Below are 15,058 nucleotides of genomic sequence, written 5' to 3' on the forward strand. Positions count from 1 at the left end.
TTTGCAAGGGAAATCGTTCTGCAAACAGCAGGTTTTGAAATTGGTCACAGAGTGACATCACAGTGCGTTATAATGCAGCTTTATAGTGCAGTTACCTGCCCTCTAAGGCTAGGTTCATACTACAGGTCTTAATGCACAAATCCGATTTTTTGTCATATCTGTTTTTTTGGCGTGCCCGTTCCGATTGCCTTTGTCCATTGAGAACGTTCAAGTATTACGCGTGCGCTCTAATTCGCAGTCCGACACGCGCTGAGCAAGACGACCCGCATGCGCAGAAGCATCAAAACAAATGACCACACATGCTGGCTGTCATCCGTCATTCCAGGGATATCATATTTGCCTTTTTAAAAAGAGGACACAAACAACAGACATAAATAATCCCAGTTTAGGTTTATATTCAAAGTATATGGATCGATAGCATGCACGCACTGTCCGTGCATGTCACACACACATACGGGCAGTTTGCCCCGACTCTCGGCCGTGTAAGCAATGTTGAAATATTGCTTATATGGAGCAGACAGAAAACCGATCCTTCTCAGGCTTATCCTCAACCCATTTTTATTTTTTTTATGGCTGTTGTCATTCCGACCCTTCCTAAAAAGCCGTTCTCAAGGCAAGCTAGATGCTAATAATGCACAGCGGGGCCGGATCTATGGGTGGGCCAGGGTGGGCACGGCCCACCCAGATGTGAGTCGTGCCCACCCAATCAAAATGTCGGTGTTCTGTTATGCATAAAAGATTGATGGGTTTTGTGATTGAATACCTGAGTTTATTGCTTTTACGTCTTATTAGCATCATCTAGTGGACGCCTTAATATACTGCATCCCATGTGCACTTTATTTGAAAGAAACTGTCACACGGATGTTCAGTAGTTGTTCAGTAGGGAATCACACGACGACGGCCGCAGTCCGTTCGCACCATCTCTGTGACCACTTTGCCTTGAATTTGAGGTTGCATCGCCGGTAGGTATTGTTTAAATGTGTTTAAAAACGTAAATATGTGAATTGTGTGTACTTCAGTGCTAAAAAAGTGAGACAGATTTACTTAGCATGAAACTTGTGATATGCTAATTACCCACGAGTTAGAGGGTCGGCAAAATGGCGTCTCGGGCGCTCTGCTAATTGTTTATTCATATTTTCATATGCAGTTTGCTACAGATAGGGCAGTACATATGCGATTTCATATATTGTGCATAATTTGATTGTGTTGTTTTGTCTGTTTTCTTTAGTTTCACCCGTTTGAGTGTTAATAAACCTGCTTAGACATAGCCACGTCTGTAGAGTCGTTGATACGAGAAAGGTGTTCATAGCCACGACTATCGTGACGGCACAGTCTCTATTTAGCGTCGCACTGGATATAGAGAACGCACGGAGAGTTGGTCTCACCTACTTTTTTATTGCAGGATTAACGGTTACTGTTGGCCGCAACCACGCCGAACAAGCAATCACCAAAACAAGCTGTTTTTCCAACCTCATTTGTTATCCGCGCGCTTCCTCTCTCTCCTCCAGACACATTCTCGCAGTCGGACATCCGGGCATTAATGATGTCACCAGCCACAACAATGCGTCGCCATATTGAAATGGGGGCAAAACACGAGTCACAAGCAGTTGCTCTGTCCTTTATTGAAGTACAAACGCGTTGAACTTTTGTCTTATTTGCGGTCTTTTTTTTTCCATCGGAATGACTAAAAGTTGCCGTGTTGAGGTTTGTAACACAAGGAAGAGTTCGGAGCCGCATTTGAAGTTCTTTATTCTTCCTCGTGAGAAGAAAAGGACAAGCAAATGGCTGAAAGCAATTAATTAAGGAACAGTAAAACAAGACGGTTCAGTGGACCATTCTCGCCAGTGGGAACCTAAATCCAGGCACATTTACTGTACGTTTGCAGCTGACATTTTATTACTGGTGAGTAAACTTTAATCGATTTTTCTTGCCCCAATTAGCTGCTAGGATTCAATAGACTAAGCATTTTTATTATTACCGTAACTGACAACTTGCAAAGCGTTATTTTTCTTTTGCCATGAACTGCTCTGATCGGTCAATCGGTATATTATTGGCCTGGTGGGAATTGGTTATTTTGCCGTGACGTGTTCACAGCTAAATAACGCTTGGAGGCGAATTACCGGTTATAGAAATGATCACTCCGTATATACTACCAGTTTTCTTAGTTCCTCACAGTACATATTCCACGTAATTGGTAAAGGTCAACTTACTGGGTGACTTTGTGAGGTAGTTGTAGATGTTACCGAACTCCACTGCAGGCAATTCCTTTGGATTGTTTATCCAGCTATCAGCTGCGACTTTGTATGGGCAGATTTGCAGGCCAATACACGCTAATTTTAAGTTGTATCGCCTCCTCGCGTCTGTCGGCAGTGACTCCTGATAATAAGTCATGTTTATGATGTTTTTAATGAAAAAAAGACGCAAAACACACCTGAAATATATGAATTTCAGGCGTTTGTCTACGGATGTTTACCTGTGTGTGCCCCCATCTCAAAATGGCGACACGTTGCTATGCGAGATGACGTCATCGTGACATCACGCCGACAGCGAGAATGAAAAAAAACAAACAAACAAAAAACAAACCCCCCCAAAATTAATGCAGCCTCAACGGGACACAAGCCAGTGTCCTACTTGCGCCGTTCCCAAGCCTGGAGAAATGCAGAGGGTTAAAAAAAAGCCCACATTTGGGGTGCCCCCTCAAGTTTTCTTAGTGCCCACCCTGGTGGGTAAACCTAGATCCGGGCCTGATGCACAGCTGCACCGCTACCGTAGCGTCTCTCTCGCTTTTTGATGACGTAATTGCTGCATGAATTCCGATTTGAGAGACTGGACAGTACAGACCGCCGCGAGTCTGGAAAACGTGGCCCAGATCGGATTTGAACCACATACGATAGGGACCCAGATCGGATTTGAAATGGTCCAGTTCTATGCGACTTGTCACGTTCAGACCGTCAAGTTAATGCCTCACTCGAGTCGGAAAAACACGAAAAATTCGGATTCGTGCATTAGCAGGACAGGACAGCCGAGGAGGCAGGCAAGCTTGTCGCCACTTCCTTGTTTAAACTGAGCTGAATCCAGCATACAGTATCTAAATAAAACAGTATTCAACTGTATAAATGTGCAATGGCTGTGATTTAGTACAACATACCAAGGTATACCTTGAAACCAGTAATCGGCACATGTCCAGTCACCACATGCATTACCAATGCCCACAAGCTTCTTATTGACACACCCACTCCACTGACGACCAACCAGAGGAAACAATATTCAAATAAGATCCAGTCAGCTACATATTAATGAGAAACTGCATGGCTGCGTTTCAATCGCGGTTTAAATGAGCCCTCGCTCACTTGCCCTAGCCACCGCCCCCCGGGGGAATCCCTGCCGCCATCTTAAGGGCCATTCCAATTCCCAAAACAGCGAAGTGAACTTGGTGAGATGGACCCTCTGAGGGCTCAGTGATCGAGTGAAAAACGATGGTCACTCTGGAGCTCCCTGTATCCCACAATGCATTGAAGTGGTACACGGAAAATATGTCCATGCGGTGGTGATAATGAAGCTCAATACCCTTGGCTGCTGTCTTTTTACCACCAAAGAAGAAAATGAATGGAGGATCCAGCAAAGTGTTGGAATGTGATACCAAACTGCCTTTGGAATTGTAAAATTTATCATTGTTGTTGATAAATAAAAAAAAAAAAAATTAGACTATGTGGCAGTTATGGCAGGACGTGTGGAATCACAGGCGTGCCAAAATAAATAAATAAATAAAAATAAAGAGAAAGAAATCATTATATAAAGAGTAAAGTTACTTTTTTATTGACTTTTACTTTTGTTAGTAAAGAAAAGGAAACAATTTTTGTCATTGATGTTTCTATTTCGCTTGCCTTTTCTATTTTGCTTTTAACGAAAGTAATGGTCTGTCAATCAATTGGCGTTGGGAGGGACTGAAACTAAACTTCAAATAGGTTAAATGTATTTAAACATCAAATCTGTTTACAGATTATAAGGTATAGACAAAAAATTAATTAATAATGAAATGCCCCCCCCAAAAAAATTGATACAAAACTGATCATTCTGATTCCTCCTACTTAACAGCTCTAAAACAGAAGTCCTTTTAGTTGGTACCACCGCAATGCTCTCTAATGTCCATAAGTTCTCTATTACCATCAACAATTTACCGATCTCTCCTTCGTCTCAGGTTAAGAGTCTGGGTGTCATCCTCGACAGCACACTTTCCTTCCGGTCACATATCAACAGAATCACCAGATCAGCCTATTTCCACTTTCGCAACATTTCGCGCCTCCTCCCTTCCACCCGCCATACCGCTTCCACCCTGGTCTGTAATCTAATAACCTCCCGGCTCGATTATTGCAACTCACTACTCTTCGGTCTCCCTAGCAAGTCCCTCCAGAAACTGCAGCTCCTCCAGAACTCAGCAGCACGCCTCATCACACAAACCCCCGCAACACACCACATCACCCCCATCCTCCGTCAACTTCACTGGCTTCCCGTCAAACAAAGAATCAACTACAAGATCCTCATCATCACCTTCAAAATACTCCATGCCCTGGCCCCTCCTTACTTTTGCGATCTTCTCCGTCTAAACAATCCAACCCGTTCACTTCGCCCTACCACTATTCTTCCCCTCTCCGTCCCACGTGTCCGCCTCTCCACCTTTGGTTCCAGAGCTTTTAGTCATTGCGCCCCCCAGCTCTGGAACTCCCTACCCCCTGATCTCCGCAGCATATCTACTCTATCACTTTTCAAATCTAGACTGAAAACACACCTATTCACTCTTTCTTACCCACCATAACCCCTAGCTGTCATATTTTTAATTCTTTTTATTGTGTTTTTAATTTTTTTTATCCTTTTAATACCTTTTTATCGTACTGTGATTCCATGTCTCTTGTGAAGCGTCTTTGTGTGTTTGAAAAGCGCTCTAGAAATAAAATGTATTATTATCATTATTATTATTATTATTATTATTATTATTATTATAATTCCCAGGTACCAACGTATTGTCATCAAGCGCGGAATACTTCTCTGGCTTATTGACATGAGTCGCAGTATATTTTGTGCGATGTGGAATAATGCTGCCACCAGGGGGTGGCGAGGCCTGGCCACGGCTTCCCCCAATTAATTTGTTGGCTACCCCACTGGACACCCCACTCGCCAGTATAATGTCAGATTGTTGTTGCTGCGGAACTCAAAATTTTGACCCGGACTATTATGGACTATGTACATTAACACAATATAATAATTTACAGTATACTATTTAACACCATCAACAAAAGTATATCAGAAGGTGTGTCTTGAAGTATTTTTGACAATTTTTTACTGGCCTGTTAAATACTACAACATAGTAAAAACCTGAAATTATGGCTTTTATCTTTTGGTGTGCAAACCCAAGGTTTTAAGTGGCTCCATTTGGCCACCCCTATAAAGAATTTCTGGAGGCGCCACTGATTTGAAATAGGCAGTATAGCGCTACTCCAACACCTTGTGGTTGTTCCATGATTTTGTTGCCTGTGAGTGAACGAGGGCAGGAATGTTCCATTTACGTCTTTCGCTCCCCCTCCGCCCACTTTCCCTCCACCCTCCAAGTGGCCTCAGTGTGACGTCATCGCAAGTGCTTAGGGCAAGTGAGCGAGGGCAACTCAAACCGCGATTGGAACGCAGCCCATGTCTGCAGAAGAGCCGTGAAAGGACCAACTAAAGTAGCTTGAAAAATGACATTCTGGGTACTTTAAATGCAAATGGTTTCACAAACCTGGTAAAATGGCATCTAAGGTTATTATTATTATATATTTTTTAAATATAACTTAAATGCCACATTAATGATGTAGCCCTTTCTTGTAATAATGAGCAGTCACGTAGCTCACAGTTTTAAAACGGTTGGTGGTCCCATAGACTTCATAATAGATTTTGAAGTCTATGGGTGGTCCATACTCAAAAAGTCAAATTTAACCATTAGTGCGAATGAAAGTATGAATCCTTGTTTGTCTATTTGCCCTGGCCAACTCATTTATCCATAGTCAGATAGGAAGGGCTCTGTTTATATTTTTAACTTTCTTTTCTAATTTTTAACTTTTTGTCAAGTGATATACACCGTATGGTATGTCTAACATTGTAAAATAGTATTTTGGGAGCATTTGAATTTAGAACTACCACTGAACATTTTTTTCCTGTTATGTGGTGTTAATGAATGAAAATTAAATTGCATTCTTTATTTTTCTTTCTTTCACCAGACGATTTTAACCTGAAGGTGCTGTTAGCGATTTCTTCAACTCTTGCAATTGTCCTGCCATTAGCTGTTTACTTTTACATGCGCCGCCAGAGGATGCACAACATGGACTGGCAGGTGATGAACAATTTTTGTGTGTGTTTTTCATTTAGTTAGCAACTAATCGTTTTTACTTGACTTGCTGCTTTTGTAAATCTGCCAGCAGCAATGCACATTATGTTCAACCTGGCATATTGCGCCTATTGTTTGGTAATTGGGGAATTTTAATTGATAAAATACGAGAAGTATTCCTACTTATGATTGATCAAAGCAACCATTTGGCATTATTTTCCAGTAAAAGTATTGTTCATACATGAGAAAGAGGGCCAATTTGTATTTATGCTTGCTGTGAATTAATGAGTATTTTTTTGTTTTGTTTTGTAGTCTGGTATTCCATCTGTACATTCCGATTTTCTGGTAAGTGTTAACGACGACGGTGTTGAGATCATAAAGGAACTCATTGCTATTATATATATATATATATATATATATATATATATATATATATACACACATACAGGGGTGCACATAAGTGGTCCGCATGCGCGCATGCGTACTGGACGTAAACAAACGCGCTGGCTCTCAACGGCTTCCATACGCTTTTGCGTACCGATGGCTGACCACTGTATTTGTGGCGGACATGAGAAAATAACTTCTCAAAATGTCGAACAGGCAGGCCACACTGAGTAATTACTTCCGTGTTCCCCCACCCCCGTCAAAAGACAGACAGACGACAGAGACGTCACCGGAGCTACCGAAAAAAAGGACTTATGCTGAAAAGTGGCTACAGGAGGTACCATTGCTAGAAGCAAATGATGCTCGCACGGAAATGCGGTACAAAAAGTGCCGTGAGAATCCCAATGTCGCCGATAAGAGCAGCGCATTTTATGTAGGGTCAAAGAATATCAGCCATCCAAACTTTGAAAAGCACGAAAAAAACAGAGAGCATGTGGCAATTAAGCAAACTATCGATGTCAAACAGGACCCCACTCGCCCTATGGACAAGTGGCGGAATAAAGGTGATGAACAGCGACATGCACTGACAAACGTGTTTTTGCTCGCATTTTACCAAGCTAAACATGCACGTTCAATGAGGTCTTATGAGGAGGACATCCCACTTTTAAAAAGGCTTGGAGTTAATGTGGGAGCCGCATAATTCCCTTTATTTTGAATTGGTGCTTTTTATTTCTTTACATTTCACTTCAAAGTAATGGCAATTTTGTTGTGCCAGTTGATGTTAATCAAGCATTAATTGTTAATATAATTAATTAAAGTTAATTGGCTCTAAGTAAAGCTTGTCATAAATTTATCGCATCAGGCGGGTCGGCTCTCAAGCTCAATGAGGACCAAGTCACATCTCCAGGTCCTCCTCTGAGAACCTGGGCAAAAAAATTATGTGCACCCCTGTGTGTATGTATATATATATATATATATATATATATATACATATACATATATATTAGGGCTGTCAAAATTATCGCGTTAACGCGCGGTAATTAATTTTTTAAATTAATCACGTTAAAATATTTGACGGAATTAACGCACATGTCCCGCTCAGAAAGTATTCTGCCTTTTGGTAAGTTTTACAGCAAGGCTTTTTGTGCTGTCCAACAGCGAACTCTTGTGGTCGCTATGCGACATGGTTTATTGTTTTGTTGCCAGTTCATTATGGCTGCACGACGTCTCGGGCTGATAATGTTGTGCTTATATGATCCTTGGACAAGATTTTTCCGTAAGTATGGTTCTTGCAAAGAATGTACATATTATGTTATATTTTTGTATCAGACGCTTTTTGTTTATGTTTAGTGAACCTGTATAAGCTAAGCTAACGTTGCTAAGCTAAGCTAACGTTGCTGCTAATGCAATGCTTGTGTACTTTTTTTTTGTAGTTTTACGTCGGTCTAAAAAGGACAATGGTTTGAGGCCATTTTATTAATAAAGCAGATGAAAAAGGAAGAAAATTAACGCGTTAACGCGCCGTAATTAATTTTTTAAATTAATCACGTTAAAATATTAAATTAACGCACGTGTCCCGCTCAGACAGTATTCTGCCTTTTGGTAAGTTTTACAGCAAGGCTTTTTGTGCTGTCTAACAGCGAACTCTTGTGGTCGCTTTGCGACATGGTTTATTGTTTTCCTTCCAGTTCAATATGGCTGCACGACGTCTCTGTTGTGCTTATATGATCCTTGGACAAGATTTGTCCGTAAGTATGGTTGTTGTAAAGAATGTACATATTATGTTAATAAGCGAAATGTTATATTTTTTGTATGAGACGCTTTTTGTTTATGTTTACTGAACCTGTATAGCGTGCTAAGCTAACGTTGTTGCTAATGCAATGCTTGTGTACGTTTTTTTTTTTTAGTTTTACGACGGTCTAAAGAGTACAATGGTTTGTGGCCATTTTATTAATAAATCAGATGAAAAAGGAAGACGTCTGATTATTAAGGCGTCGTTCACTAGCTGTCTAGCTTTGGAAAAAGTAGACGCTTCGGAGTGAGGACAGCATAGACAGACTTAAATGACAGTAGAGTGAAATGCCCACTATAGTCCTTATGTACCGTATGTTGAATGTATATATCCATCTTGTGTCTTATCTTTCCATTCCAACAATTTATTTTACAGTATACATATATATAATTCACAGAAAAATATGGCATATTTTATAGATGGTTTGAATTGCGTTTATTTGCGATTAATAACGATTAATTTCTAAGCTGTAATTAACTCGATTAAAAATTTTAATCGTTTGACAGCCCTAATATATATATATATATATATATATATTTTTTTTTTTTAGGTTTATCTACCTGAAATAAAGATTTGTATGTGGTGTTAATTTTGTTTTATTGTATTATTGTTTTTCCACTCTTTTGACTTCAAATGCAATTTTTATTCATTAGATTACATTTTTAAATCGAGTCTCACACCTAAAATCGATAAGCAATGATATATAGCATGAGTGCAACGTTTAAAACTATTGTTTATATAAAGGTATTATGGGGAGAAAAATATTGATGTGAAAATCAGTTTTGATTGTGCATCCAGGCAATAGTTGAACACAGCTGTCAGACCTTAAACAGAATTTTTTTTTTTTTTAATTGCTGCCAAGTTTTATTGTGTGATGTTTTTTTTTTTTTTTTTTTTTTTTTTTTTTTTTTTTTTTTTTTTTTTTTTTTTTTTGCACCCACTGTATATACATACATGAAGTGTATAGTATATGAAGTTAAATATGCTTACTTTGCTCTTTTTCTTTCCAGGATGAACCCAATCCGAGTCCCCTACTCAAACCCTACTCAATAGAGCAGATGTGACCTTGCTAACAAGAACAAAGAGCCACACATCAGATAGATGGTCAAAATATGAGTAACTGCTCTCAGCAGGCTGGAGTACAGTTATGCATTGTAGAAAATTGTAAATGTTCAAAAGTTAACTTTTAATGCTAGATATTTTCACAAAAGACAACATCTAGCATGCCAATTTTCTCAATTTCAGGCAATCTGACTGTTTTTTCCAAGCCCACAGAATATTGTGTTTTATGATTATGTTAATCATACAAACTGCAAACTTAACCCTTTATAAGGGAAATTTAGTCCTTTCATGCATGGATTTTTTTTTACATGACAGGGCACTCATTTACCTCACTGGTTGCCCATTAAAACATGAGCATTCACAGCCATTCTTAAATGAATTGGACATCTATCGCCATCAACTTTCTTTTATGTAATTAACTCGAGTGTTACTTGGAGCCCTAACCAGTGTGTATTTCTGTGTTTTATTCATTATAATTTTATTAATTTAATTTTTATTAACATTTTATCAATTTATAGATATATTAATAATGACAAAATATTTTGAGAGGTACAGTAATTATTGATCATTCAAATGATAATAATAATAGAATAATCATAATTGCTAATATATATATATTTTTTTTAAATGACCAAAAATAGTTATTTATGGGGTTAAAGGTTAAAAAAAAGTGTCAAACGAAAATTTTTTTTTTTTTTTTTTTTTTTTTTTTTTTTGTGAACTGACTGAATAGTCACTTGCTCCATAGTATAAAGAGTTAGAGGTCTTAATGTCATCTTTCGAATAGCCATCCACTCTTGTCACCACTGTTCCGGAAAGCGTTCAAAAATACATGGCTAGCAAATATATGGACATCACATTTTGGGTCACAATATTAACAACAAAAAGTGATGTGCAAATTTAAAAAAAAAAAAAAAAAAATTCAACAATCAATCAAAAAACAATATTTGAATTAAAAAATATATGTATATGTAATATATATAATGTATATAATGAATAAAGAAAACAAATTCGTGTAAAATAACATTAAATGAATAAAAACAAAAATACACTGCAATTATGGCCCCAACAACACGCTAAAGTTGATTTTTTTTTTTTTTCCCATACTGTTTAACTCACTACCTGCCATTGTCAAGGATAGACATGGAGTTCATTTACACTGAGGGGATTGCTGTGAAGGCTCTTGTTGCATTACCACTCACAACGCAAGCCATCTGATCCATTTGGACTGGGAAGGGTGAATGTTCATTTGCCCTTCCTAGTCTTGTTTCTGACACATTTCACCTTTTACAAATCAGCAGCTGAACATACAGGAGGGTGATTTTACTGAAATTCACTGTGAGCAGTTAGGAGCGGAAACTATGAAAACAAAGTAACTGTGATATAGTAGTATTACATATAGATTGTTTTTCCAGTTCAATTTAAATCAACTGTAGCATTTTGATACATGGACATTTTAAAATCAAGTTCTAACTGCTAATATGTCATACAATGAGTCAATGCATGCAAATAAGAGGAATAGATATATTACACCCCCCCCCCCCCCCCCACACACACACACACGAAAAAGGCATTCTGCCAGGGCTTCAAAACTACTTGATAAAGCCAGAAAACTATGCCATTCGAGTAAATCCATGCGCTAAACCAAAGAGCATTCTTTGCTTTTCAACCATCTGCTTTAAAAGTTCAGTTAAGCTGTATACCTACAGTATTTATATACAGTATATTAATGTTCTCAGATATTCATCACTAATCCATCTCTAATTAATGTAATGCTTTAATTAAGAAAGGTTTGTTGATAGGGTTTGCGTTCTCTTGCACCAGTTTTTTAAAAAAATATTAATTTTTTTATTCAGTGGGGCAAATAAGTATTTAGTCAACCACTAATTGTGCAAGTTCTCCCACTTGAAAATATTAGCGTGGCCTAAAATTGTCAGCATGGGTAAACCTCAACCATGAGAGACAGAATGTGGGGGTGGGGGGGATTACATTGTTTAATTTTTAAAGAATTCATTTGCAAATCATGGTGGAAAATAAGTATTTGGTCAATACCAAAAGTTCATCTCAATGCTATGTTACGCACCCTTGTTGGCAATAACAGAGGCCAAACGTTTTCTGTAACTCTTCACAAGCTTTTCACACACCGTTGCTGGTATTTTGGCCCATTCCTTCATGCAGATCTCCTCTAGATCAGTGATGTTTTTGGGCTGTAGTTTGGCGACATGGACTTTCAACTCTCTCCACAGATTTTCTATGGGGTTGAGATCTGGAGACTGGCTAGGCCACTCCAGGACCTTGAAATGCTTCTTACGAAGTCACTCCTTTGTTGCCCTGGCTGTGTGTTTGGGATCGTTGTCATGCTGAAAGACCCAGCCATGTCTCATCTTCAATGCCCTTGCTGATGGAAGGAGATTTTCAGTCCAAATCTCTCGATACATGGCCCCATTCATTCTTTCCTTTACACAGATCAGTCGTCCTGGTCCCTTTGCAGAAAAACAGCCCCAAAGCATGATTTTTCCACCCTCATGCTTCACAGTGGGTATGGTGTTCTTCGGATGCAATTGAGTATTCTTTCTCCTCCAAGTACAAGAACCTGTGTTTCTACCAAAAAGTTCTATTTTGGTTTCATCTGACCATAACACATTCTCCCAGTCCTCTTCTGGGTCTTCCAAATGCTCTCTAGCGAACCGCAGGCGGGCCTGGACGTGTACTGGCTTCAGCAGGAGGACACGTCTGGCAGTGCAGGATTTGAGTCCCTGGTGGCGCATTGTGTTACTGATAGTAGCCTTTGTTACTGTGGTCCCAGCTCTCTGTAGGTCATCCACTAGGTCCCCCCGTGTGTGTTTTTCTGTTTTTTTTTTCCACATTCTGTCTCTCATGGTTGAGGTTTACCCACGTTGACAATTACAGGCCTCGCCAATCTTGTCAAGTAGGAGAACTTGCACAATTGGTAGTTGACTAAATACTTATTTGCCCCACTGTATATATTAGAAAATTTGCACCGCCAAGTGAGAAACAACACATTTTCAAAATTAAAAAAAAAAAAATGCTCATAAATTCAATTGTAGCATATTTCTATGGCACATACTACTTACAGTATTTAGTGACACTGCAGTAATTTTTTATATACCTTTACATGTTAATGTCGTAACTATTTGTTACGGTCAGAAGTGGGTAGAATAGCCAAAAATTATACTCAAGTAAGAGTAGTGTTACTTCAAAATAATATTACTCAAGTAAAAGTAGTCATCCAAAAAATGTACTCAAGTAATACTAAAAAAAGTATTTTGTGAAAAGAATGATCAAATAATGAGTGACATTGTGAGTAACTGCTTACGATGTTTGATTTTTTTTTTTTTTTTTTTTTTCTTTTTTTTTTTTTTTTTTTTTTTGGTAATGTGGTAATGGTATTTCTTTTATCAGCACACTTATTATTATACTTTACTATAACCTAATACATAACCACATTAGGCCAAATATTTTTTTTTTTTAATCATTGAATTCCAGCAAGAGAAAAAAATACAGAAATGAAGCATTATTCGTCCATTAGTGCCCTCTAGTGGAGAAAAGAAAACATTCCTTACATGAAACTAAAAGGATTGTATCTCCGGTTTTCCGTGGACAATTATTAATTTACCATAGCCTACTAATTTTCAGACTTTGAAACACATTTACTTAAAATAATGAGATGTAATAGCTCACCACACAACCATGAATGACAGGGATGCAGTGTCACTTCCTGGTCACATATTCAGGTGAGTTGCTAAAACCAGTCTTCGTCCATGTGTTAAAACAACTTGTGTTACAGTACAAAATGAATCTTAATCGCAATTCAAACCATCTCTAAAATATGCCATAATTTTCTGTAAATTATTGTTGGAATGGAAAGATAAGACGCAAGACAGACATAAACATTCAACATACTGTACATAAGTACTGTATTTGTTTATTATAACAATAAATCCACAAGATCGCATTAACATTATTAACATTCTTTCTGTTAAAGGGATCCACGGATAGAAAGACTTGTAGTTCTTAAAAGATACAGTGGGGCAAATACGTATTTAGTCAACCACTAATTGTGCAAGTTCTCCCACTTGAAAATATTAGAGAGGCCTGTAATCGTCAACATGGGTAAACCTCAACCATGAGAGACAGAATGTGGGGGGAAAAAAAAGAAAATCACATTGTTTGATTTTTAAAGAATTTATTTGCAAATCATGGTGGAAAATAAGTATTTGGTCTATACCAAAAGTTCATCTCAATACTTTGTTATGTCCCCTTTGTTGGCAATAATGGAGGCCAAACGTTTTCTGGAACTCTTCACAAGCTTTTCACACACTGTTGCTGGTATTTTGGCCCATTCCTCCATGCAGATCTCCTCTAGAGCAGTGATGTTTTGGGGCTGTAGTTGGGCGACATGGACTTTCAACTCCCTCCTCACCCCGTGGCGTCAAATTGAAAATAAAAACGGTGAGCAAAAATCCCAGAACCACACAGGGGGACCTAGTGAATGACCTACAGAGAGCTGGGACCACAGTACCAAAGGGTATTATCAGTAACACAATGTGCCGCCAAGGACTAAAATCCTGCACTGCCAGACGTGTCTCCACAGTACCAAAGGGTATTATCAGTAACACAATGTGCCGCCAAGGACTAAAATCCTGCACTGCCAGACGTGTCTCCCCTGCTTGTAGGTCATTCACTATGTCCCCCTGTGTTGTTCTGGGATTTTTGCTCACCGTTCTTATCATTTTGACGCCACAGCGTGAGGAGGGAGTTGAAAGTCCGTGTTGCCAAACGACAGCCCCAAAATATCACTGCTCTAGAGGAGATCTGCATGGAGGAATGGGCCAAAATACCAGCAACAGTGTGTGAAAAGCTTGTGAAGAATTACAGTAAACGTTTGGCCTCCGTTATTGCCAACAAAGTATATATGTACATAACAAAGTATTGAAATGAACTTTTGGTATAGACCAAATACTTATTTTCTGCCATGATTTGCAAATAAATTCTTTAAAAATCAAACAATGTGATTTTCTGTTTTTTTTTCCACATTCTGTCTCTCATGGTTGAGGTTTACCCATGTTGACAATGATGGGCCTCTCTAATATTTTCAAGTGAGAGAACTTGCACAATTAGTGGTTGACTAAATACTTATTTGCCCCACTCTAGATTTGAGTAAAAGTTATACTAATTTTATATTAAAACCCCTCTTAATGTTTTCGTTCTAATAATGTTTTTCAATCAAAAAATAAACTAATAGCTCGCCATTGTTGACATCGCCAAGCGGGACGTCACATGGGCTCTTCTACTTCTTTCTTCCACAGTGTCTTTAACTACGCAAGGTAGTGATTGAAATATAACACAATGTGTCAATGGCGAGTTTTAAATTAATCAGAGCTCTCGTCAAGGCAAAGTCTGAAAAGTTTTATGAGTATTTTGCATCGCTATTTTGATTGGGA

At 38.5% G+C, this 15,058-nt stretch overlaps 2 protein-coding genes across 3 annotated transcripts in view; both read left to right on the top strand.

Moving 5' to 3' along the window:
• The window catches only part of LOC130932110 (uncharacterized), a 50,895-nt gene extending 37,087 nt beyond the window's left edge, over positions 1-13,808 (top strand). Inside the window, exons 10-12 of one of the 2 annotated variants that reach the window (XM_057861513.1) lie at positions 6,249-6,361; positions 6,668-6,700; positions 9,542-13,807. In XM_057861513.1, coding sequence (XP_057717496.1) covers positions 6,249-6,361; positions 6,668-6,700; positions 9,542-9,595 — 200 coding nt within the window. In that variant the 3' untranslated portion in view covers positions 9,596-13,807. Of the gene's footprint in view, positions 1-6,248; positions 6,362-6,667; positions 6,701-9,541 lie in introns of both variants that reach the window. The other variant, XM_057861514.1, reaches the window with a different exon arrangement.
• On the top strand, positions 3,694-4,955 carry LOC130932111 (uncharacterized). Its single transcript, XM_057861515.1, has 2 exons — positions 3,694-4,336; positions 4,399-4,955. Exons 1-2 carry the CDS (start codon positions 4,133-4,135, stop codon positions 4,693-4,695), a joined length of 501 nt encoding a protein of 166 aa, XP_057717498.1. The 5' UTR covers positions 3,694-4,132; the 3' UTR covers positions 4,696-4,955.
• Positions 13,809-15,058: the final 1,250 nt, after the last annotated feature.

This window comes from Corythoichthys intestinalis, chromosome 16 (genome assembly GCF_030265065.1).
Source record: "Corythoichthys intestinalis isolate RoL2023-P3 chromosome 16, ASM3026506v1, whole genome shotgun sequence".
Classification (NCBI taxonomy): domain Eukaryota; kingdom Metazoa; phylum Chordata; class Actinopteri; order Syngnathiformes; family Syngnathidae; genus Corythoichthys; species Corythoichthys intestinalis.